Source organism: Phaethon aethereus (genome assembly GCF_964289735.1).
Source record: "Phaethon aethereus genome assembly, chromosome: 4".
NCBI lineage: Eukaryota > Metazoa > Chordata > Aves > Phaethontiformes > Phaethontidae > Phaethon > Phaethon aethereus.
Window position 1 is genome coordinate 79215552 of NC_138578.1, and position 25699 is coordinate 79241250.

Sequence of the window (25699 nt, forward strand, 5' to 3'; positions counted from 1 at the left end):
TCACTGAAACCTAAAGAAAACGCATTTCTGAAATGTCCAACGCTGCCTTTTTGTGCACAGGCAAGTCTCAGCACACCATAAAGGAAAGATTTTCTTGCATTCACTGAAACTGTAACTCACCAGCATATTCTGATCAATTGCTCATAAAAACCCCCATTATCTCTAAGTGGAAATGTTTGCCTTCCTCCAGGCAGACGCACTACAAGATGTGTTGTTTCAGGCCAAAGCCATCAGCCATTCCTGTGAGGATACAAACAGGTTTATTGCCCCATAGTTAACTTCTGGACTAACACTCTGGTGGGATTTGAGAGATGTCCACATGTAAGGATGGGCTTCATGAATCAGTGTAAAACCCCAATGACTGTTTTTTGTTTCAGGCAGCAGTCAAATGTTTAGGGTACTGAAAGGAGTAACCTCAAACCCAGTCAGCTTGTCCTTTGGTTTTACCATTAATGCATTGTGGAAGAACTTAGGTCTGATTCTTTCTTAAATATATACCCACTAGATTTGTGTATTTACACTTTAAAATGTGTAACTGGCAGGAAAGATTGTTGCCAGCTAGCAGAAAACAACCGAATGACTGTATAGCAATCACGTGCTGCTCTTAATAGCAGGTCACCTGCTCTGTACAGAAAGGTAAGGCCTTACCGCACCGAGATAAGCCTGGGTAACGATAATGGAGTCTTTGTTGAAATAGCACCCCATTGTTCAAAGAGCAGTGTGCCGACCCAGGGAAAACAAAAGGAAACATTTCTAGCCCTTAAAAATTGCAGCAGAATCACAGAGGTTGGCAACAAAACAAGTCGGTCATGCGCAGAATTAAAAAAAAAAAAAAGCCAACAGCGGCTTCTCTGTTGTGTTTTCTGTGGTGCAAATAAAAAAAAAATTATTCTCTATGCATTGTGGTCTGACCTTGGAGTCAAAATGTGGTAAATACCTGCAATTCCCATCCATCTTGGTGGGATTGCAGCCTGGAGAGAAGCCGGAATGCCTGTGCACGGTCTTAATGTGGCTCCCAGGACTGAACATGCTGGTGAAGGGGTACTTGAAGGTTCATCTGCCTCTCTGATATTTTTCAGAAACTGTTTCAGCAGATGCCAACCCAGGACAGAAGGAGAAAAAAATACAGGGGGGAAAAAAAAGGCTCTGTGTGCTCCCTGACAGAAAACCTGCATGGGTTTTCACCCGGACCCTCCTGCGGTGGGGTAAGAATCAGTGAGCGCTGGCTGGTGACGGTGCGGTCAGGTCAGCATCTCAGCACCTTTTGTCACACCCATGGTCCTACGTGCAGGTCCTGCGACACGGCGTCTCTCCCAGCTGGCGCCGGCCTTGCCTCGCCCGTCCTTAGCCCCCCCTCCAATGCAACAGCGTTTGAGTAAAAGTCCAAGAAAGGCTCTTCCTTAAAGCCTCTGGAAGCCCAGCCGGAGTTCAAGGACCCGCGCCAGCTGACGGCGCCGCCGGGCGCGCTGCAGGGCTCCCCACGCTCCCTCCCAAGCACTTCCCGCGGGAACGTGTCCCGTCCCCACGCACTTTGCGGGAAAGCCCCCACCCCTCCATCCCCGGCAAACCCCGTATATCGGTACATATACATGCAGCGGTGTATGTAGGGGCATATACGGCGACAAAAGAAGTTGCTCTGGGCTTGCGGCCCGGCTGGGCTGGGCGGGGCGGGCAGCCGCGGCGCGCCGCGCATTGTGGGAGCTGTAGTTCGCGGCTCGAAGCACTACAAGTCCCAGCCTCCCGGGGAGGAGGAGGAGGAGGAAGAAGGGAGCCGGCTCGGCCCAGGCCTGCAGCCCGATCGGGAGAGCCCCCCGGGGGCGGGCCGCGGCGGCATGCGGCTCCCCGGCCGGCCCGGCCTGCTCCGCCCGCCCCGCAGCACGCCCCTGGCTGCCCGGCCGCCGGGGAGGGTCAGAGCGGGGCCGGCGGCGGGGAGACGCGCCTTCTCCCGCGGGCGGCCCGGCGGCACCATGGCGGAGGAGGCCAAGAGGCTGGCCGCCTGCGCGGCGGTGGACAAGCACGTCCAGGTGAGATGGCCCGGACCCAGCCCTGCCCGGGGCACGGCGTTCCCGCTGCGCGGAGCCCCCCGGTGCACGGGCGGGCCCCGTGGAGCGGCTCTGGGGTGTTAGGGATGGGCTCGGGGGGTGCAGGGGCCCCCAAAGGTGCGAGCGGCCGCGGGGGCCTGTTGGTGCCCGGAGTGGCCCCGGGGTGCACAGACGCCTCGCAGGCAGCGGCTCCGTGCCTTGCCCACTGCACCCCGAGTTGAGGCAGCGTCTCGCACCTCTGAGCTCCCACCGCGCACCCTCCCGCAGGCTGGGCTGCTGCGGGGGTTGAGCCGAACGCCGCGTCCTGCTCCGCTCCCCAGGTGCGAGGTGCTCCGCTGCCGCGCCCTGTGCCCGCGGACCCACGCCAGCAGCAGCAGCCCCTGGCCGGGGGGTCGTGCCCTGCCCTCTGCACGGAGGGACGCACAGCCAAGGGCCTTAATCAGCCCCTTGAAGGTCGCGTAGGACTGAGCGGCTGGAGGCTTGACACCGGCTGGTTGTGAACACGCGGAAGATCAACGGTTAAAGCGACGCAGTGGTTTATCGCAATGTTTGCTGTGCAAGTCCTTTTGCAACAGCAGTGATGAAACGGGCATAGAGCCGCTGCCAAGGAGGTAGATGTTAGTACTCGGGGGGACAGGGGGAAGAAAATTCCCTTTTCTTTCCCATTCCCCTCCACTGGGTTGGCATCTTGAGGTTTGGTTGCCGGTGGCTTCCCTGGTGTCCGGTAAATGTTTCACTTGTTTTGCAGCCTGTCCTTCCTCTGAGCAGTCTGTACCTGCCCGCAGGAGCACAGCCACATGCTGAGACCTACTCCCTGCCATGCCAGCATGCTCCAAAGCAGATGTGGGGTGTGGGAGCCTTAGGGATGGCCTGGCAGTTGCATAACACCCCCCTTTTTTTTTTTACCCGAAGCAAGCCCCAAAGTTGCGCGTTGACAGGTTGCAGGAGGAAGGACTCATGTCGCAAGGTGTGCAGCCGAGGCATAACCGCTGCTGCGGGTTGTCACGAGCTGGGTGCGCCATGGACTTAGGCTAAAACATGACTCTTGATTTTGGACTTTTCCTAGTGAAATAGCTGGACTTTGTGCTGTTTTATGGTCAAGCAAACTTAGGATGATGTTTCTGGCCATGTTCCAGCTGATTAAAGTTCAGGGCCTGGCTAGCGAGGCTGATTACCTCGGATGCTGCCTATTTTAATTAATATTGCAGTGCTTGCCATGCAAGCTGGTTTGAAGCAATGGTGGAGAAGCAAGTTGGAGTCACTGCCAAGGACTTGGATGGTCTCAGATGTCAGAGAAAACCTGTCTGCCCCTCAGTTTGCGCTGGGAGGACGCAGCTGCCGTTTGTAACGGATAGTTTTGTGTTTGGCCGTTGGGGCTATCGCTGTTAACAGAGGGAGCAACATAATCTCTGAAAGCAGAGCTGCAGACTGCCTTCCTTGCATGACAGGGATGTGTGGGAGATGCCACTGACTTCGGGGTTCAGTTGTGCTGGACAAATCTCTCCTGCTTAACTGTGGCGTAAATCTGTGGCGCTGTCGGCTTGATACCGGTACTTGGCATCCTCCTTTGCACCCATCCCTTAACGGCACCAGCACAGCAGCTCCTTGTGCTGCCTGCAGCAGATACAAGACCTGGGGCTGGCTGGAGGCATTAGGAGAGGAGAACTTTTTTTTTCTCTTTATTTTTTTGAATTAAAGGCAGTTGGTATGTTTACTCATAGCACTTGTCCCCAGGCAGCTGCAGGAGCAGAGCTTCCCCAGTACGCTGAGATGACCAACCTCGGGCTGTGGTGCCGTGACGGCTCGGAGGAGCAGGGCTGGCACAGGACTTGGGGCTTTAGAGCTGTAAGCTGCTTGGGGAGAGCTGGCTTTGCGTTTATACAACACCTCCGAAGGCAGGCCCTGTTAGCGCCTCATTTAGAAATGGGAAGATGGGCCAGAGCTGTAGGTCCTGCTGCCCCAGAGGGCTGAGGATTAATAAGAGAAAACTTTGGGCTTTTCACGGTATTTATCTCCTGCTCTTTGCCCCCGTAAATCCTACTCTTGGAAATTTATGTTGGACCGGCCAACCTGTGTGGTGCTGCTGACAGCCACTCGATGTGCGTTGCCTTGTTGGCATCTCCAATGTTGAGCAGCATCCCTCGGTCCCTGGGTTATCAGGGACAATGGTCTGGTTGCTGCTGACTGTGCTCGTGGAGTCCATATGTGGGTCCTCAGCTGTGCTGTGTCTCAGTGCCTTGGTTTTATTTGCTGGCATTTTGGTAAACAACCTGGAATGTTGTGGGGTTGGGTTTTTTTTTTTGCATGGAGTACTGCTCTTCAGTGCTGTGAGCTGGACCTGCCCCTTGCTACATTGACCTTGTGCTCTGCTTCTTGCCAACACTTGCTCTGTCCCTGTTTTTAAAAGTAGACTTTTTTTTTTTTTGGCTGATTTTTTTCCCCCGTTCTATCTGGGGTCGGAGCTGCGGAGGGAGAGGTGGGAGCCGTGGTGAGGGAGAGGTTGTGACAGCACCAGTTCAGACTGGCTTAAACTGTTTTTCTGGGAAACCCACTCAGCCCAAAGTCTTGCACTACCTAAGGGGGGGTGCCTCACCCCTCATCACTGATAAATGCCTTCAAAGTTTATTGCCAGCGATTGGCTGGGACCCTCTTCCCATTTCATTACAGTGGAATGGCTGATGCTGAGGCTTTTACCATCCCTTTAGGGCATCAAGCTGCTCCAAGAAGCTGTCCCACCCTGTAGAAATGAGGGCAAAGAGAAGAAACTGCCTCTTCCCAAGTCGAAACAAGTCTCTTGGGAACACTGGTACTGCCTTTGTCCTGCCAGCCTCTGTGCAGCTTTGCTTGCCCCTTCCTCGGCTGGCCGTGCTTGGCTCTGCCTGCCAGGTCGGTGAAACAGAGAAACCTGGGGAGCTACTGGGTTTCTGCCGGCAATGTTGCAGGCGTACAGCTGCAATCTGTTGCTTTCTCCATCTTTTGCAGAGTCACGGTGGTTAGTGAGGGCTGGGATATAAGCCGTGTGTCCTGGGTTTTGGAGAACTCGTGGGGTTTTTAAGCTTTTAACCTGCAGAAGCAAGGGAAATCATTAATCCTAGGGGACTGTGACCTGCCTTGAGCTCTACCTTTCCAGGTGAGCTTGCGTGCCAGTAGGATTTTAGCTGGTTGAAATGCTGCAGGTGTGGCTTTTTCCACAGCCGCTGAACTCTGGATTTGCTGCCCATGGAGAAAGAGCTCTAGACCTGACTAATGTCCAAGGGATAACACACAACAGCTCTATGCCTGCATCTCTGGCTGGCTTGAAATCTTTCTCATTTGAAGTCTCTGTAGTGATATTGGGCCTCCTTAAGTGAATTTAAGGTTTGGATCCCATCCAAAGGAAGGGAAGTAGATTGAAAATTGGAAGTGTGCAAGAGGCTATAGGTAGTTCTCAGTGGGTGGGAGACTGAGCTGATAATAAACAGAGGCTTGCATCACAGAGCATCCTCTTGAGGAGGTAACACGGTTGCACCTGTCCAACCTCAGCATGCAGCGTGTTTAGAAGCTTGTCTGTGTTATGGATGAGACGGTAGCGATCCTTCTTAAACCAGACCATAAGCAGAGAAAGTTCAGGGCTAAGCTGTGGTTAAAACATGATCCTCTTCAGCATATGCTGCCAGGCTCACCCATCTTTCAAGCGTGTTGCTGGACTCTCATATAGGCAGTTGAATCCTCTGTATTGGAGGGTGGTTTTTATTATACTCTAGGAACTGCTGCTGTGCTCTTTGCTTTGGCCACTGGTGTATCCGTACTGTTTACTAACAATACCATTGGCAGCAAACCCATGCTTTTACTGTGTGGCTTCCTTGGGAGATGTTATCTTGAGATTGTTTCAGCTTCTGCCTCTGTGGTATTGTCTGAAACTCCCAGCTTTCCGGCAGGAGAGGGTGCATGGAATGCCAGCAGCCAGCAGTGAGTGTGCATTGAACACTCTCAGAGTCAGACCGAGGTGGTATTTAGCAAGCCTGTGCCCTTTAATGAGGGGGTGAGTGGCTTAAAATCCTTTAGCTCCAGACAGCGGTCGTGCCGTTGCTGGCTCACTGTGTTCCCTTCCTTGCCTGCAGTGTGCTAAGACGTTGTGTGTCAGCATGCATCTCTGGGCAAGGTTCCTCTTGCATGTGTTTATAATGTCGAGTCTACCGGGAGAAGCAGACAGCCCTTGTGCCGACCCCCAGTAACAGCTCTCCCCTGTCTCTCTTTGATTTGCAGAATAATCAAGTTCTTGGGATCGGAAGCGGTTCTACGATTGTCCACGCGGTGCATCGATTAGGTAGGATGCTCCCCTTCATGTCCCTCCTGTCGCAGAGGGTCCCCTTGTCTGGCTGCCCCAACTACTTGAAAAACATGCTAAATCTCTGGATGCTGACTTAGAGTTGGTGTGACGGGTCTGTTCACCAACTGCTGTGTCCTCCTTGAAGCTGAAGGTTAAAACTGGGTCTTGTGCTTTGAATTTATTGCATAGAGAGTCCTGAGGAGGTAATGATTTGCCACCTGTTCTCCCCATACAGCCAGGCAGAGCACTTTACTGGCACCCACCACAAACTGGAGCTAAACCCCTCTGTTTCGTTCCAGCCCTGCTCTGTCCTAACTTGCTTTGTGGCTTTGGGCCATGCAGCTGTTCTGCTTCCGTTAAGTTAACCCATTTGTATGCAGCTGACGCCGCTTGCTCGCTTCCACGTTACTCACATCAAGGGTCCTGCTGAGGTGTAATGAAAATGAGGAATGTGAAATCCTGCTGCATTTTTTTTTTTACACCCTACAGCTAGGTTTATCTGCTTGCCCCAGGTGCAAGTTTGCTCAAGGTGTGATTCAGAAAATATCAGCAAAATATTCAAGTGAGGCAAGTGCATTTTTGCAAAGTGAGTGTGAGGGTAATTTATCCTCACGCTTCATTACAGAGGAGGTTTAAATTTTCCTTTGCAGGGCGCTCAGCCCTAGGGCAGATCTGCTTGTGGAGGTGCTGTACCTCGTCCTGCTCTGCTGTCCTTGGATGCAAAGCAGAGCAGCTGTGTGTGATGGGTTGTGAGTGCAGCGTCAGCCCTGTTTGTTCTTGGGGGTCTTGTGCAGACACAGAGGGGAACTCTCATTTGGAAGCAGAGTTCAGTGTGTCCCACCTGGCTGGCTGTGCATGGCTGGGAAGTCCCCTTGTGACCTCCAGCTCCTTTGGGCAGAGCTGTCCCCAGCGCACCACGGGCGAGCGGGTCTGAGGTCTGAGCGCAGCGTGGTGCTTCGCTTCATAGGGAAACAGCAGAGATCACGCTGTGCCTGCCCCTTGGCACCCACCTCACCCCACGCTGTGTGCGCAACACACACATTTGTCTGGGAGCTGGTTTGGGAGCTGCGGTTCAGCTTTCTGGGTTTGGCTCAGTATTGCAGCCTCTCCTGACTCTAACACAGTATCAGTCTCTGAATAAATGGGTATTGTATTTGAAGTAGAGTGCCTGTTCCAGGCTGCAAAGTCTGACTTTTCATGTCTACTGAGTGCGTTAGCACTGGGATGTGGGTTGTAACGACGTACAACCTGATGTATTGCATCTTCAATCCGTCCAGCAGCCCCGTTACCTTGAAGCGTGTAGCCTGTGTGCTTGCTCTGGTGTGAGAGCTGTTGCTGACTCTTGGGCTGTTGGCTCATGCCTAAGTATTGTAATTACTAAAATAACATTTTGTCCATAATGATATCCTAGTAATAGATTTTAGTCATTTGAGGCTAACCTGAGGGAGGAAATCCTTCCTTCTTTCCATTTAATGGAATACTGTATTTTATTAGTCCTTTCCCTGCCGTATACTTAAATGTTCTACAATAAATGAATGTGTTGTCCCCAAGGCAACAAGCCAGAAAACCTTTCAGACAGCTGCTGGAGCTCTCTGTTTACAAGGAGTGCAGCAAAAACCTGTCTGATGGCGTGAGAGAGGGGAGTGGGGCTGATTTCCCAGGTGACGATTTGCTGACGAGGCTCCTCTGCTGCTGGAGACACAAAGGTTAATGGCTTGTGGTGTCTTGGGCTGAACCAGGGTGGGTGTTTAAACGTTTCTGACTGTAGAAATTGAGCCTTGGCCTATGCAGGGTGGCACCTGTTTGTGTCTTGAGCATGACAGAGTTATTTGTAAGCCAAGCAAGTAATCGCAGTGAATCAAAGGGGCTGCTGTGAACTGAGATTTCTTAAAGTGAAAGCTGGTGTTTTTTCTTTCTGCAACAAACAAACTGAGGCTTCTGTTTCTTTTTCCTACAGCCGAGCGAGTTAAACAGGAGAACCTGACTATTGTCTGCATCCCTACATCTTTTCAGGTAAGTGCTTTCCTCCTTTGCTTTCTGCTACCCCAAACGGAGGTAACCACGCTGCTCTCTGGACGGGCTCACTGTGGTTGAGTTCCCCGGAATCACCGGTGAAAGCAGTCGTGATGCCGCCTGCAGGTGGACCTCATGAAGCCGTGTTACCCTGACCTGAGCTGCGGGGATGCTGTGGTGCTAGGAGACGTGTTTTGAACCAGTGCGGTAATGCTGGTTATGTCAGTGTTGATGTGTGGCTTGCTCTGGATCCTGCTTGCAGAAAAATGGTGTTTAGTGGTGAACCAGACTGATAATGCAAAACTTGTTGGAGACACTTAGTCTCCTTTGATTCTGTGTCAAGCCCTGAAAGCTGTAAAAATCACGCTGCAAGCAATAATAGCAAACTCATGTGTTTTCAGGAGGAACTTGAAATGCATCAACTGGATTTTTCTAAGAAATTGCAGAAGAGAAATCAGCTTAATCTTTCCTTTGCTGCGCAGCTTTTGGAGGGATTGGTTCATACCAAGCTAGCTGTTGAGAGATTTGCAGGGAGAGGGAGAATGTGGCTTGGTAGTGAAATGCAGAACTGCTGGGAAAGCTTCTGAGCTGCTTCCATGCCTTCAGGCAACTGGCTTTGGTCTCTCTGCCACTCTTCCCTGAGGTTGGAACGTGCTGCAGAGGAGCAGCTATCACCTTGTTCCCTTTAGGTAGGGAGAGGTGACATGACGGGGACTACCCGCAGAGTTTTTGAGGCTGGGTGGCAATGCCCTGCTCTAGGAATTGGGCATGTGTCCTTCTCATGGTCCTGGTGTGGACCTCAGGATAGTACTCCTGTCACAACACTTTCACTGTGAGGACAATCCAGCAGTGAGGCAGGCTGTGCAGAGTCTGTCCTTGAAGGTTTTCAAGACCTGAGTGGGTAAAGCCCTGAGCAACCTGGTGGCTGACCCCGCTTTGACCTGGAGATAGAGACCAACCTGAATTATCCTAAAATCATCAAAACCTAACATCCTCTTACCCTGCAGATGCTCTTTAAGTGTGAGTGTAGGGCGATGCGACTCTCTCTCTTCCCAGCTGTTGCAAAAAAACAGTGGCCAACTGGTGTATAATACAAACTGCTGAAAAGGGCAAAAAGTAAAAACTAGATTTTTTCTTTTTTAACCTATATCAGTACTTCTGGTGCATATATGGACTGTGGTGAGTGTCTTTGATCTGAAATGATCGCCATCCTGAGATACCATGTCCCATTTGAGCATAGGAAAGGTACTCTGAGTTCAGTCATGAGGTCTTAACAGAAAATATTGATAAAGCTGTCATAGTGAGTGTGGGCTGGAGCCTGTCCTGCCTTGAAATGTTGAGATAGTTCATGTAACACTACAGAGTTTCTTACCAGTAAAACAAAAAGGTTGCTGTTAAAGGAAAGAGGCAGACTGTATACTTGCACAAGCCAAAATCCCCTAGACATGGGACTGCCTCGTATCTTTTACAGTCTCTTAGACCTCAACCAATTCCAACTGAAGATTCCCAGGTCAGCAAAACAGCATCTCATTTTTGCTACGTACAGGTGTAAATGGCTGCCTGAGGTCACTGGCAAGGAAGAATTGGTTTCAGTGGGCTTTTATTCTCCTCCCTTCCCTGTTGTCAGGTTGGGTTATTCCATCACCATCAGTAAAGCTAGAGCCAGGGTAAGTATCTGTCCCTTGGCTTTTGCATTGTTTCTTTTCACCTGGACATGTGCAGAGAGCACAGAGCGAGACCATTCTTGGCAGGTGCTGCACAGTTACCAACGCTTTCCTCCCAGTTGTGGGAGCTCTGCTTTTGATTCCTGCTGGTCTGCTCCCATTGCCTTGCAAGCAGAGAGCCTGGAGAGAGCTACCTTGTTTCCACACTGCTGACTCTAAGCCTGTTCAGGATCTGGCCTGCATGTGCAGCACCGTGTTTTTTCAATGCTTTCAATTCCCAGATCCCCACTGATTTTTATTCTTTTAATTTAGTGAGCCCTTAGGGCAATCCTAGTGCACAGATCAAGAGCCTACAGCCCATGGATGTTAAAACTGCATGCTATGAAATACCATGATAAATGATTTAAATAATATCTCGTTGCCAGGAGTACCACCTAGTAGTTCTTCTTAAGGTCTTTGGGATGCCCATACATGCATTTGTATGTATATGATGCACTTTGTTAGTGTTAGCGGATAAAATTCAGGGGAATAAGTTGATCCAGGCCATCGCACTGAGGTTTCATGGACTAGCTACAGCGTGATAAGAAGTTCAAGCTTGAGCGGAGTCCATGCAAGGAGGGAGTCTCACTGAGGTGATGGTTTCTACCACAAAAAATTCGACCAATTCAAGGTTCTCTAAGCTTGAACTTCCATTTAAACTGACTGACCAACCAGGTGCTCTGTGTTGTATTGCCACTAGAGGGATATACACAGCTACTTTGGTGGCCCTGATCTACTTTTATTGAACAGCTGTTTTGGGAGGCTTGCCGCTCTTTTTCCATGAGTTGTGCTTTTCTTTTTTGCTTTTATTTTGTTTCTTTCCAATATGAAAAATATTTTCAGTGTTAGTCCTGTATTGCGATGGTGTAAACATTTAATTTTCTTGCTCCCATTTGTCAGCTGAAGGAAACCAGGGTAGCTGGATGGGTGTGAGGGAGAATGATGTCCAAACTGAAACAACACAGGGCTCAAAAATCCCACAACTGCTCTGATGCTTAGATACAAGTGATTCCCACCAACCTGATGGGGCCTTCTGCTTTTTAATACAGAGATACCTGAACCCAGGAGTCCTGTTGCACCGTCTGAGCATTTGAGTTCAGATCAGCAACAGGGTTTTCTTTTGATTTAAAAAAAAATCTGATCTAGAAGGATGATTTTCTTCTTGCCATGCGTTCCTGCTGCTGGCTGCAGCCTGTCTGCCAGCTCAGGCTGGAGCTCTTGCAGGGAGACTCCGTCCTTGCTGCAGCTGGGGGAATGATGCTGCCAGTCTGTCTTCCTTTCCTGCCGCCGGTAAATGGTGTTTGCTCTCTTCTTGATGCACAGGCCCGTCAGCTCATTCTGCAGAACGGCTTAACATTAAGTGACTTGGACCGACACCCAGAGGTGAGTGGGACCACGGAGGTGAGATCTCACCTGACCTTTCTCTACCTGGTCCTTTGTAAAGTATCAGGCTCCTTTGTCCTCCCCTGAGACTGAAAATTTAGGCAGCCACTCTGCTGAACATGAGCTAGAACTAGCCTTGTTTATTCCCACACCCCCCCACCTTAGTCTTGTCTTCATGCTTGTTCCTGTAGATGGCAAGTAGGCTGCTGAGTTGTGTTTCCTCCAGGTGTTTGGCACTTCTTCCAGGATGAGGCTTGTTGGCCTGAGACGGGGATATGGTGGTGTTGAAATGTTGTGACCAAGATTTTTCCCCAGGAGCCTCCTGCCCCTTAGCTGGCAATGGTAGAGGCTGAAATGATGTGCCTTGGAGGCCAGCAGTTGTTTTTGTGTTTTTCTTCATGTGCCTGTGGTTTAACTGGGGCTGGTGTCCTTGGGTGGCTGATCAGATGCTTGTCTCTGGTCAGGCTGGCATCAAGGTGGTCCCAGCTCTAATAACATTTCTGGCTGCTGCTTGGGACCTGACACCCTCCTGAGCTGTGCCGAGCACAGTGCCTGGATGCTGCATGGGAGAAGTTTCCACACCAAGTTTCTCCTCTTCTTACAGCTCGACGTCGCCATTGATGGAGCGGATGAAGTGGACTCTGACCTCAACCTTATCAAAGGTGGCGGGTGAGCCTTGCTGTCTGTCTATGTGCAGTGTGGTGGCAGTGGCCTCTGAGCATCCTTTTCTGGCTGCAGATGTCTCCGGGGGTGGCCTGGAGAGGCTGATGGGATCCTGTGCAGGGCCATGCATGCAGCTGCAGTGGGACATAGCTCCTGACCAAGAGCGTGTGCAAGGGACAAGGAAGATAAACTGATGGGGCAGGGAAAAGAGCCCTGATATGGGACAACGGCAGCACCAAAACCAGCAAGAACATGATGGAGGGGACTGGACTTTCGGACCATCAGGCACACTGAGGAGCAGTCTGTTTTCTGACTCCTGTATTTTTTTTTTTCCCCCCTCCTCCCTTGCAGTGGTTGCTTGACGCAGGAGAAAATAGTTGCAGGATATGCAAAGTGCTTCATCGTTATTGCTGATTACAGGTAAAAATATTACTATTCATTATGCCTCTCTGTCCCATGAGAGTATTTGGATGGTCCTGTGTTAGACCATTACTCTCCTTCCAGCGGGTCAGGGGAGCAGGAATAGGTGGAAATGAGCCTGACTCCCAGTGCTTCATCAATTCAATTTGGCGCTTTTTTTAATTTTTGACTCAGCAGGCCTGTTTAGGACTTTGCAGAGCTTGTGGGGAAACGGCTGCTCTGCTTTTTGAGCTCAGTGATTGTCAGCATGGAATAAACTTCCCCTTCTGTCCATACAGCCGCAGGGCTGTGGAGAAAACAGCTTGTGTCCTGCTTGTCCAAAACATGTCAAAACAGGGCTTATGAGTGAATGCAGCATCATGCATTAAACTGATTCTTCCTATATGTGTGCTCATGTGAACTGACCGCTCTGCCCTCCAGGGCCTTATGCCTGAGGGGTTTGCAAGAGGTAATGTGATAAGTGCGTTATATTAATGGTGTTAGCAATGCAGTGTCTGACGCTAATCCCACCTCAAACTGTGTCCTCAGGAAAAAATCAAAGAGCCTTGGGGAGCAATGGAAGAAGGGAATTCCTATCGAAGTCATCCCCATGGCTTACGTTCCTGTCACCAGAGCCCTGACCAAAAACTTTGGCGGTGCCGCGGAGCTGCGGATGGCTGTTAGCAAAGCGGTATGTGTCCCTGATCAGCCCGTATTCCCAGAGGAGCCACTTGAATGTGGGCAAACAGAGGACCTGAGGTCTGTCCTTTCACCTAATTAAATCTGGACTTTTGCTCCCGCAAGTGGCCACTTATGTAATTCCCCTTAATTATACTTTGGTTAATGAACTGTGTGTTTAGGAGTCAGTGCTGCTTGTGTAAAGTCTCTCTGGCTTATGTCTCCTAAGGCAAGCATTGCTGAGCAGGGAGGGGAGGAATTGCCAGTATGGGTCTGACCTGCTGCTCTGTGGGGATGTTTGGGGGCTGGAGGGCAGTCTGTGTTGCTAAAGAGGGTCTCTAGTTGGGTGGGTAGCTCATGCTCCATCCCAGGCTCCTCCATATCACACGGAGCCAGAGCTGGACTAAATGAAAACTGAAGATGCGTTGTCTCCACTGCCACTGTCGTGTCCTGACTTGGGCAGTGGGTCTTCACCAGCCCACGTCGCATGGCAAGAGAAAAGGAGGGCTGTCTGCAGTAATGGCTGGAGTTAACGCCTGAAGGCTGAATACTTCTTTTTAATGTGTCTAATCCCAAGAGGCTGTAGGGGACTGTATTTGGGTGCCTGAGAAGAGCAAACCAGTTGTTCTCTGTGAAGTTGAGACCAGCCTTGCTCGGGGAATGCACATCGGTGCTGCTCCAGCATGGGCCATGTCCTCGGAGGATGCTGGTCCCTCCTCCTGTGTGTGGTTGCACGCCCTGCTCAGTGCTGATGAAACACCTTGTCCTCAGCCCCAGCTGTCTCTGCTGTGTTGAAAGGACCCAGTTGCCCCTTCTGTTGGGCTTGAGAGTTGCTGGGCGCGTCTGGGATGCTGAAGGCCAGCATTCAACTCCAAAACCCCCCATGGCATCCAGCAGCACACTCTTATCACTGGGGTGGAGGGGTATTATTTCAGCTTCAATTGCCTGTAATAGCCTTTTTAGGACATTAATGCAGCTTTACTCTTGTGAAAAGGATCCCCTGTTGCAGCGATGAAATTGCATTGATGAAATTGCATTGTTGTTTCCAGCTTCTGCATGTTTATCAGTACACAGAGAATGAGGAATGAGCAGTTGCCTTGGGCGATGGTTTTACTTACAGGCTTAATGTGGACTGTCCTGATTTACTTGAATGATGACTCTAAACCGTTGCAGCGGGGAGGGCTGTGACAGTCCCTGGCTGTGCTTGGTAGTCAAGGAGCTCACAGTGCTGACAAACGTGTTTGATTCCCAGGGCCCTGTGGTGACGGACAACGGGAACTTCATCCTGGACTGGAAGTTTGACAAGGTTCATGAATGGAGTGAAGTGAACACCGCTATAAAGATGATACCAGGTAATGTCTGTGATTTTTCAAAAGCTGGCTAAGGCTTGGTCTGTGCTAGATAACCCTGACCATGGGAGCTCTCCTGTGGATAGGAGGAAGTGTGTGTGTGTGTGTGTGTGTATATGTGTGTATTTACTGCCCTCTTACAGGTCCCTACATTTGTTTCCACTTCAGAGTTTTATCAGCTGAATTAGTACAACTGTACCCAAGTGGCATTCCTGTATGGTGGTGAAAAGCTGGGGCAATGCTGGGCAACTTCTGACACTGTCTTCCATTAGGCATGCCAATCCTATGCTTACTATCCTATTCCTATACAATCCTATTCCTTACTCTCCTTGTGCGTATTTAGAGAAGGCCTTTTAATGGAAACACTGGTGGACTCTGGAGGGGGGTTGTACTGGGCTACAGTATTTTCCAGAAGCTGCTTACTGCTCTGCATCCCATTACCATTGTGTAGTCCTACGGGCTCACCTTGCTGTGAGGGCACAGCATATCTTAGCTATTGCTGTAGCTATTGCTGTGCAAGAGAGAAGCAGTGGCCGATCGCACTGTTTGCAAACAAAACAGCCTGTCTGCAAGGACTCTGGCTTTGCATGAGACCTGCTGCCCAGGCCAGAGCTGCTTCTGGATGATGCGGGTCTGCCCAGGGGCAGTGGCACACTCTGGACTGCAGTGAAGCAGCAGATAGACTGGCTCAGCCACATCTGGATATCTTGTCTGGTTACCTTGGCGAAGTCTGTTCTTGAATCTAGTCAGCTTTGAATACCTATTGTTTTATCTTTTAACTTCGAGTTTATCCCAGATGCCTGCCTGCCCCTGAAGTCCATAACAGAACTGCCTTCACTGACTGTTCGTGCATTGACAAAGTGTACAGGAACAGGTTGGGATCCTGTTGCACAAACCTTGACGTCCCCACAAAGTGGCAACATGTTGTACTGAGACCACAATTATAACCCACTAGCAGGCAGAGGCCACGGATGTAGGCTGGGTGAAGAGTTGCCAGTAACTTCTAGTTGCATATGTGTGTTGGCTTTGCTTCCCTCAATGCCACTTATAAGGCTGATTTACTGCAAATATACCCATCTTCTTTTTACTGCTGTAGGAGCAAACTGCTAGGATACTATCTCTGCCTTGGCTTGTCCCAGTGTCTTTGTGATCTGAATAATTACCTGGCACTGGCTCACAGACAGCAATAGATGGCAGGTTCAGATCTTCAGCAGGAGCAGATTTAAATGAACCAGTGCCTGACCTAAATGAACTGGTGACCGCTGCTGGTCTGGTCTGTTCCTGGTGCAGCACTCTGTATCCTAATGTGGTTGCTGCCCAGGGCTGTACAAATGTCTATATTTGGGCTGTTTCTGTGCAAAAGAGAAACAGTGGCTGGTTACACTGTTTGCAAACAAAACGGCCTCTCTGCAAGGACTTCTTCCTTGCATCTCTTTTGGTTGATTGACGAACAGTAAATGACAGGACCTGTTCCATTGTGCTGGTGTGGAGATGGTCTCAGCATCATCTGCTGCTCAGAAATGGACCTGCTAAGGGGAGAAGAGGATCTTCCCTACCTAGAACTGGATGAGCAGAACTGTAAAAGCTTAAATACAATGGTGATAGCAGGGCTCTGGCCACTTTGTGCTTGTGGTAGCCCTTGTTCTCCATCTTTCCACCTTTGCTTCTGGCTGTGGCTCAGTGGTCACTGTGAAGCTAGGAGCACTCCATAATTAAATGCAACCAAAAGTATATTTGCAAACAGGCTACAAATTGCAAAGGTAGCATCAGATCTGATGAATGATAACACTTGAATGAGTGTTACCCAAGTGTTCTCTAACAGGATCATTTTTTTAGATGTGTTTAAAGGCAAAGTGAGTAAGCCTGTGGCTGCATGTGGCTTCCTCTTGCTCAGCCACAAATGGCTGAAAATGCCATGCTTGTGATTGTAATGGTGGTGGCTGGGGTAGTGTATCGGGGGGAATTTGGGAGTTATTTCTCCCTCTTTGGAGAGTTTTCTCTGGGAGTGGCTGCATGGAGAAGACTTCCTAGAGGCTCCCTGTGTGGCTGATGCAACATCACCCAGGTTGAACACCTCTCCAAACCTTTGGTGGAGGCATTAGTGATTTTTTAATGAACAAAAACCAGGTCAGAGCGAGGATTCAAGCTGTGGGATGGCTCTGGCATTAACTGGCGTGTGAACTCTTCTTCCGCAGGTGTGGTGGAGACAGGACTCTTCATCAACATGGCAGAGGTGGTGTACTTTGGCATGGAGGATGGCTCGGTCAGCGTGCGGGAGAAGCAGCATCGCTGATGCCGGCGTGCTGCCTGCTCTGCTTCACCTTTGGCCAGTTTGATTCAGCTGTTGTAATGGTGCCAACCTGACGTTTTGCCTTAACGAGCAGTGGTTATCGCAGAAGACGGATGGGAAGTTGATCAGAATCCGCTAATGTGATACTGAATGTCTTTTTTAAAAAAAAAAAATTATATTCTATTTCTATATATATATTTTTACTTTACAGGAATGTTGTCTTTTTTAAAGAATAATTTAAACAAATTGCTTTAACGTTTTTATTTTATTTTCTAAGAAATACTTACCAAAAAGAATACTCTTTTGTTTTGTGTTCTGGGTTTTTTTCTTTTTTCAAACAGAACTTGAACCCTTCTGGTTGCTCATAGTGCTTAGTGATTGAGGTCAGAAATACAATCCTAATGCATCGTTCCTAACCACCCTGTCTGGGAGGGTGATGCACATAACAGAAGCGCATCCAGTCGGGACCTGCGAATGCCTTATTTGGAACCTTTTTGGTTCAGTATTTTATGCCTTTTATTTTTCTATACCACTGTTTTTTAATAGTTCAGGATGTCTAGTTGTCCTCTGTGCACATGACAATTCTCTGAGCCTAGGGTGGTCTCTACATCCCTCTTAAGGGCCTTTTCTGGGCCTCTCTATGGAGATGACATTCATCCTTTGAGCCAAATTCTGCTCTCCATTAATTCAGTACCTCTGATTCAAGTCTGCTCCTGTAGCTGGAGATGTTTGGGACTTCGTCCTTGTAAACCGAGAGCAGTACTGGGTCCTTGATGAAGTTTACAGACGCATATTTGAGCAGCTTAGGGCAGTGTGGAATAATGTTCAGTGGCAAATTAGTTGATTTGGAATGAAGGTTAATTATCACCCCTTGCAGCTGGTTGATTTGTGGAAGGATAGAGCAGAACGCATAGGAAAACTTGAGTCTTCCTGCCTAAATTTTCCACATGTAGCAGGAGAGAGACACTCGTTCAATATCTTGTTCTCGGTGTATGGGTGCTTTGCATGGGTCTGGTGTCAAAATGCAAGCCCTCTCTTTTGTGTTGTAGACACTGAAATAAAGAGCTGTTATACCAGATGTGGTGGTAATTTGGTTCTTAAAGTAACTATTTCATGGCCAACAGGGCAGATGATTGTCATCAGACTAACTTCTGCTGTAGTTTTCCCCCTTACAAGGGCCCTTCACCCAGGCCAAATTCACCCTTCTGCATTTGATTTCTTTTTGCTTAAGGTAATTTAAAATAATGTATTTAACCAGATGATCTAATCAACACTTGTTAGCTGCAGTGCCTGCTTCATGACTTTCAAATTTGCATGTCTAAAACTTGCACATCTGACTCTTTTTTTTATAGAAAGGAGCTATTTTTACATCTTCAAATCTTCCCCTCCTGCACATCTATTCTGTTAATTCTGAAGAACTTGTACTGAGCAAACTGGCTGCCATCCAGCCAACAACTTGCTGGAAACACTGAAGTACCTTGTCCTGCAAACCTGATGCTGCAGAAGCCATTCACAACACCCTAGCCATGGGCTGTTTTCAGATGTGTCTCGGGCTGCTAATGTAATCCTAGATAAACAGAGCAATCGAGCAAAGCCTTGTGCCCAAGCACCTTCTCACTCAGCATGCATCTGGAAATGAGATTAGCAGGAGCAAATGTTGCTGTTGACTCTCCTCTGTCTCTGAAATCAAACAGCTCCTTCTCAAAAAGCCAATAAAACCATTACTGCACCATTACTTTCTGGCCCTGGACCAGATGTGACCTCATTCAGCTTTGTGCTTAGTCGGGGCTTGTTAAATCTAAGCCTGAAGGTGGCAGGTCTCTTTCTTGAACTTCTCCCAGTGCTTGGGATGCAGGTAGAACTGGTGGGTGCTTTTGCAACAGATGCATCTGCTGGGGTGGGACCTTAAGTGTGTTGTGGGTTATGGGTGCAGGCTTTATTGTACTGCAGAGATGGAATTAAAATATCAGAAGTGCTGGAGAAAATTTGGGGTCTGAACCAGTTCTGGAGGCTTTGTGCAGATTTCCTTTGTACACATTCCCCCAGCTCTTTAAGAGTCAGTAGATGTATTTTTGAGTTAAGGGCCTCTTAAGAAAGGTCTGGTCCTTTTCCCTCAGAGGCTGCCAGGCTCTCTAACCTGTGATGACCCCCCCACATCTACACCTGCCAGCATATATGGGACACATTTAGATGTGGTGCAGGGAGTCCATTCCCTCCTGGAATGGCTTTGGCATACCGTGGCTCTTCCCTGTCACTAGCACAGCCTGCTTACACTGATGCTTAGCCGTAGCCATGAGCATGCCGTGGTAGACCTTCAGATTAGGGCCGGTATCCGTGACTTCCCTGAGTAGAGCAGTTCGGCTGTGGGCACACTGGTGGGCTGCTCCCAGCAGCTCTTGGGCTTGAGTTTGTTGAATTTGATTTTAAAACCTTGGGTGCTTTGCAATGTGGCATTTGCTTTGGACTTCCATTTTTCAAGGTGGTCTCCAAAAGAACCTTAGGAAGCCTTTAGAAACAGGGCTGCCACCTCTACCCCACTTGGCTGCCTTGCAGCTTGGGAATAAGAGCAGGGACATATTTTTAGAAGATGGCGTTGGGAAAAAAAAAGATACACAAAGCGGGTGGAAGGAGGTGTCCTTTTAAAGCCCAAGGCAGGATGGTTGTGGCTATTTAGAGTGCGTTCCCACAGCGGGTCCTATCACCCGATGCTAACCATGGTGAGACGATACAGTCGAACCCTGTCACGCAAACCCCGGCGTTGCCTCTTGGACCGCGCGCAGTGGGTAACGCACAACCGATGTACCAGGAGCGCTGAATAACGGGTTGGCTTTGCCCTGGAGAAAAGACACGTTTCAAGCAAGAGACAGCAGCACTAAAGTTAATGAGCAAGAGAGGTAATGAAACACTAGTCTCATTCCAAAAAAATAAGCAATATAAATATAGTAAGAGAGTCCTTCAGGTTCAGTTTAATTAGCCGTTGGTTAATAGGTTAAACAATTAAGGTGAATTAATTAAACTAAGTAGAAAGAAATTAAGTGTTTATTTAAAGTGAATCACCTTGTTCCACGTTATAAAGCAACTATTACTGTCTGTCAGGTTTTTATTATTGTCACTGTAGAATGGGATATATGATCTGACATAATTACTGTTCTGAGAAATGTGACATAAAAAGAGATGAAAACAAAGCAGGCAGCATAGAGGATGTGTGCTCTGTGTATTAAACAAAATGATTATAGCCAAAATGATAAGGAGGAAATAAGCATATTATAACCAGTGGTAAAAGCAAGCTATAATGAGTAATAGTAAGCTGTAACAAGTATTGATCTCTTTTAAACATAAAGCCAGATTCTTTCTGTAACCAGGTGGATTTAACCAAAAATTGTGTAGTGACGTTGGTTTTGGTCCAGCTGTACCAGGAAAGAGGAAAAGGAAAGCAGTCCTCATGTTTAAAGTGATTTTTCAAATTTATGAAGTCTTGTGAATGCTCCAAAACTTCTTTGCAGTTTTATTTTACTCAGTACCTCTGCAAAAAGGTGATGCGTTTCAGCTTGAAGATGAACTTAAAAAATATCTGATACCAGATATTTGTTTTCAGTTCAGTAGACTTTCCTGTTTGTGTTTTTACAGCTTTTGACACAAACATCTTTTAAACTTCCTTAATTACAATTACAGCCTTGTGAAAATAATGTCAGATAGTCAAGGTAGATGTAGTGAGCAAAGCAGTAAAGCATCAGTGACTTGGGTTTGACTATAAGAAATTACATAAACTACTTTTTTTAGTGAAAAAAAAAAGACACTGTACAAGAATGGCTTAGTGTAAGATTAGTTTTCTAACATAAATCATCAATCATGATGGAAAGTTAAATGCTGCTGCTGATTTATGTTGTTTCTGGGAGTCAGTAGCAGAAAGATGAAATTTGGTGGAAGAAAAAAGTGACTATTAAGCCAACCATACCTGTAAACCTCCCTACACTTTAATATCCAAGTTCACTTGGGGTGTTGAATTAGGAATGTTCTTAATCGCACAAATTCAAAGTTCATCTCATGCTGTATTGTTAAAAATCTGTGCACACGAATTTGATCATGCAAAAAAATCACAGACGCTAAAGTGCCTGCTAACTGGAACGGTCCTTTTATTGTGCACCAAGCCCTAACTTCTCTCGTGGTGGTCTTCCAATGCAGGATTAATTAAAAAAAATACATCAAGTATCCTTTCTACTTATGAATGTCTCACAGGTTTGTGTAATCTCTTACTGAAGCTTACTGGAACGCCTTGTAGATCAAAATCATTAATTAAACATTAATTCCCTTAAAACATTTTCAAAGCCTTAATTTCAGTAACTTCGAAGTTATTTGCCTGCCACTGTGCACTGTCTTCTTGTAATCAGTATTTAATAACCTGTACAGTTTAATCCCAACGTAATGTATTTGGCAATGACAAATTAAATTGAAAAACCCTGCTGTAAATCTAGACGGCACACTGCGATGCTTTTCTTACTATCTTAATTCCTTGCTGAAAAAAGACATCCTTGCCTTCCTCTAATCCTTACATGAGTGTTGTTTTCGAAGGGGAGATATCATTCTCTTCTTTACATTTATATAAATCTTAGTGAGGGCTGGACCAGATCAGTGAAGAGTCAAATCCAACAGCTCATAACTAATGTACCAAAATCTTGTATAATTGAAGAACAAGCAGATATTCACCATTTCTCTCTACTGAGATGGTCGTGTGGCTTCAGGATATGATCCACTATATGAGCATCTTGGGAAAACTCAGCCACTTTGCTGCAGACCATCACTTACTTTTTTGACAGGTTACTTGCAGATTTCTCTGCAGGTCAGCTCTGTGCAGAAGGCTCCTGCGATCATTGTTTATCATTCGTGAAGAAGTTTTTTCCATCCTTGCTTGAGAGCTCAAGAAACACGTGTTGACTATGGCCAGGGTTTTGAGGTTTGCACTGTGTCTTTTTTCTGAGGCTCTACATTTTTCCTGCGGATTTGCTGATGTGACTAGCCCTGGCGATCTACAGCCTTTTCAAGCATGCCATCACTCAAGCCCCCTCCTTGGACACTCCTCGGCAGGAGGTTCTCCAGCAGCCCAAGGCCACTATCGCTCCCTCATCTGATCTTTCGAAGCTTGTCAATGAGTTGCTGTGGGGCAGGAGATACTATTGCAGTGAGGTCCATGTGTCCCATGGATCTACCAAGGTTTGGGAGGGATACCTGGGCTGGAAGGATTCACCCCTGAACTACTCTCGGGGGTTTTGTATCTGGGTTGGTCTTCTGTAACCCAGCCCATCATGCCTTCAACATGGTGACTAGCGGTAGCTGGAGGAAAACAAGCATGGCTGCAGCCAGCCAAGCCTATAATTGTATCTTTGGATGCAGGGACTCATCCTAGGAGCCCAGGGCAGGGTCTTCCACAAAATCGGGAGTGTTGATCTGCTGGAGGGCAGGAGGACTCTGCAGAGGGATCTGGACAGGCTGGATCGATGGGTAGAGGTCAACTGTATGAGGTTTAATAAAGCCAAGTGCCGGGTCCTGCACTTGGGTCACAACAACCCCATGCAATGCTTCAGGCTTGGGGAGGAGTGACTGGAGAGGTGCCCGGTGGAAAAGGACCTGGGGGTGCTGGTTGACAGCCGGCTGAACATGACCTAGCAGTGTGCCTAGGTGGCCAAGAAGGCCAACAGCGTCCTGGCCTGTATCAGCACTAGTGTGGCCAGCAGGAGCAGGGAAGTGATTGTGCCCCTGTACTCGGCACTGGTGAGGCTGCACCTCGAATCCTGTGTTCAGTTTTGGGCCCCTCACTACAAGAAGGACATTGAGGTGCTGGAGCATGTCCAGAGAAGGGCAACGAAGCTGGTGAGGGGTCTGGAGCACAAGTCTTATGAGGAGCGGCTGAGGGAACTGGGGTTGTTCAGTCTGGAGAAGAGGCTGAGGGGAAACCTCATTGCTCTCTACAGCTACCTGAAAGGGGGTTGTGGTGAGGTGGGTGTTGGTCTCTTCTCCCAAGTAACTAGTGATAGGATGAGAGGAAATGGCCTCAAGTTGTGCCAGGGGAGGTTTAGATTGGATATTAGGAAAAAATTTCTTTACAGAGAGAGTGGTCAAGCATTGGAACAGGCTGCCCAGGGAGGTGGTGGAGTCACCATCACTGGAAGTGTTCAAAAAAGGTGTAGATGTGGCTCTTTGGAACATGGTTTAATGGGCATGGTGGGGTTGGGTTGATGGTTGGACTTGATGATCTTAAAGGTCTTTTCCAACCTTAATGATTCTGTGATTCTGTGATCATTGCCTTGATCCAGGATTTTGGCAGTGTTCCTTGTATACATCTGGATGCCACAGATAGGTTCAGCTCCATGTGCTGGTTATCCTGGGAGAGCAGGGAGCTGCACGCTCCCTAGCCCGGCTCCTTCACCTTGTCAGCAGGGACACCAGCTCATGGAACAGGTTGGGTTGATGTGTTGGTACCTCCGATGCCCTCAGGTGCCTGTCAGGCTTCATTGCCAGCTCCTTGGATGCTCTGCTCGACTGACATCGTTGCCTCAGCAGCAGCTAGGCTGGCCAAGGGCTGTCCCCTTTTTATCACTTTTGAAGCAAGTCATCAAGGAACTTTTAGCAGATTGAACACCCTCAGTTGTAGAAGAATCATTAGAAAAATCTCTGCTCACAGGATTGTACAGCTGGAGGTGCCAGAAACGTTTTGCCACATGTGTTAGTCAAAATCCCATCAAAACATTATTCACAGGTTTGGTATTTTTCAATCTACCCTGTCTGGGAAATTTCTTCCCTTTACTGTTTTTCAACTAAATTAATTTTGGGCCCTGTAAAAAAGATAGAAAAGACATGATGTTTCTTTTCTGGAAGTCAGATGGACATGTTTTTAAGCTCCCAAGCAGGGGTTCATATGCCATTTCTATATGTGTTTTGTGTTTTAACACAGCTCTTATACTCAGCTTCATGAAGTGGTGCAGTCACCAAGTGCTTAATGTGAGTTCTTGTAGCTCATTTCAATCATCCAGATTGGGATCATTTTGGTTATAAAGGAACAAATAATCTTCGTTCGGTCAATGACCACCTAGAAAACTTGAACATTTCTGGATTAAATAATACTTGAAGTTCCAAACTGAATATTCAGTAAATGAGGGGGAAGAGAAACCTGATACCCTTCTAGTCTTCATTTGAGTAATTTAAGAGAAATAGCTAAGATACAACCAGTGTGAGAGAGTCCACATTATGCGCTTACTCTGCAGTGGATGGCTGCCTTTCCCAAGAAAAATCTAGTGGAAAAATGCATGTGCTAAGGCCTGTATTTACTGCCTGAGGAGTAAGTTAGGTATTTTAGTGATGTCATTATTTACAGGATCAGTGATGCTATTTAGCCAGACGGCTGACCAAGCACGGACAAATATTGTCTGCTATAATACATTTATCTGTCTATTGATCTATCCCTGCATCCGTTTTGCTGATCAGACACCTATAGCAGCACCAGGACAACTTATTCCTAGCTTTACCACATCAGTAATAGGACTTATCTCACATAACTTCCCACTCAAAAGCTACGTGAGCGGTTAGCAAACGTGGAGTCCTATAGGAAGGGCCTAATGGATTCTCCCCACCTATCTTAGGCAGGACCCATCACCTCCTGGGAGGTATAGATACCTATAGATACCAGATAAATGCAGCCCACTGCTTCCCAACCTCTCAACATCAGAGAACCACGATAACACTTCAGCAAAGTATTGCATTACTTAAAGCAGAAAATGCAATTTCAGTAGAGGTGGGTCAAAGTGAAAAGGATGGATGCAAAATTTTCCTGAATTCAGAATATTCAATGGAGGAAGCGGAGAGATTTTTTCAGATCTACTCCAGAACATACACAGAGTACTTGACGTCAGTCCAAGCTATTGCTTACTTGGTAGGAAAGTGTGATCTAGTGTAAGGCTTATACCCCACACTTCCTCACCTCCACAGAAGGCAGAACAAAGTCCAGTGAGACGGGACAAGAAATCAGTGTTAGCTGCAGATGGAGCCAAAGATGGAGAAGGAAAATGTTTTGAAATTTTGAGTGATATACGGTTTTAAAAATCTGAGTAATTCATAGAAAACTCCCTGACGTGACACATTTACTCAGCTTGTTCTACACCGAGGTGTGCTCGGGGGAGAATGTGGAGATTCATGAGCTGAAAGGTCCCATGAAACCTGGGTGTGAGTGGGGGATGCCTTCTGGGAACCAGCCAGGGCACGGCAGAAATGCGACAGCTAGTTTTGCAGAGTAAGATGGAGGGCAACACACTCAAATTCATGTTGCTTACCTTCCCATCAGACAGATGGTGAAACGTGGCTGCGCTGGGGATGGGGCTGCTTGCCAGGCAGCCAGTCACTCCCTGCATCCAGTGTCAGTCCTGCCATCGCCTTCACCACCCCTGAAGGTCTATTTAATGCACCCAGATGCCAGCAGTCAGGTTGCTAAAGAGCATTGCTGGGTCACGACCAAACCTGACCAGCCATGGGGTTGGATTTTTGCGATACAGTTCCAAGAAGACAAAAGAGACGAGGGCTCTCAGTTTTCACCTGGCAATACTCGTTGTCACCCCTGTTGATAAACAGATGGTTTGAAACCATCCTGTTTTTCTGGAAATGGGCAAGGACTTGCCAGACAAATATATGCAATACCTGGGGAGGTCAGTCCACACAGAGGAGGCAAAATGCACGATGAACCTTTGGTGTCTTGTAGATGATCATCTTAGGGCACCTCTGATACAGCTCCATCCCTCCGTGCCCCGAGGGCGGGCTGGTCCGAGCCCCACGGCTTGGGCAGCACGCAGAAGGGAGGAAGCCTCCCTGGGGCTCACATGGTGCTTCTC

The 25699-nt window shown here is 48.1% G+C and overlaps 1 protein-coding gene across 1 annotated transcript; it reads left to right on the forward strand.

Moving 5' to 3' along the window:
- Window positions 1-1832: 1832 nt before the first annotated feature.
- On the forward strand, window positions 1833-17586 carry RPIA (ribose 5-phosphate isomerase A; the record flags this gene model as incomplete). The annotated part of the gene is made up of 9 exons (XM_081998722.1): window positions 1833-2024; window positions 6288-6348; window positions 8309-8364; window positions 11391-11450; window positions 12055-12119; window positions 12465-12533; window positions 13062-13203; window positions 14443-14542; window positions 16735-17586. 9 exons carry the CDS (start codon window positions 1833-1835, stop codon window positions 16830-16832), a joined length of 843 nt encoding a protein of 280 aa, XP_081854848.1. The 3' UTR covers window positions 16833-17586.
- Between the last annotated feature and the right edge of the window lie 8113 nt (window positions 17587-25699).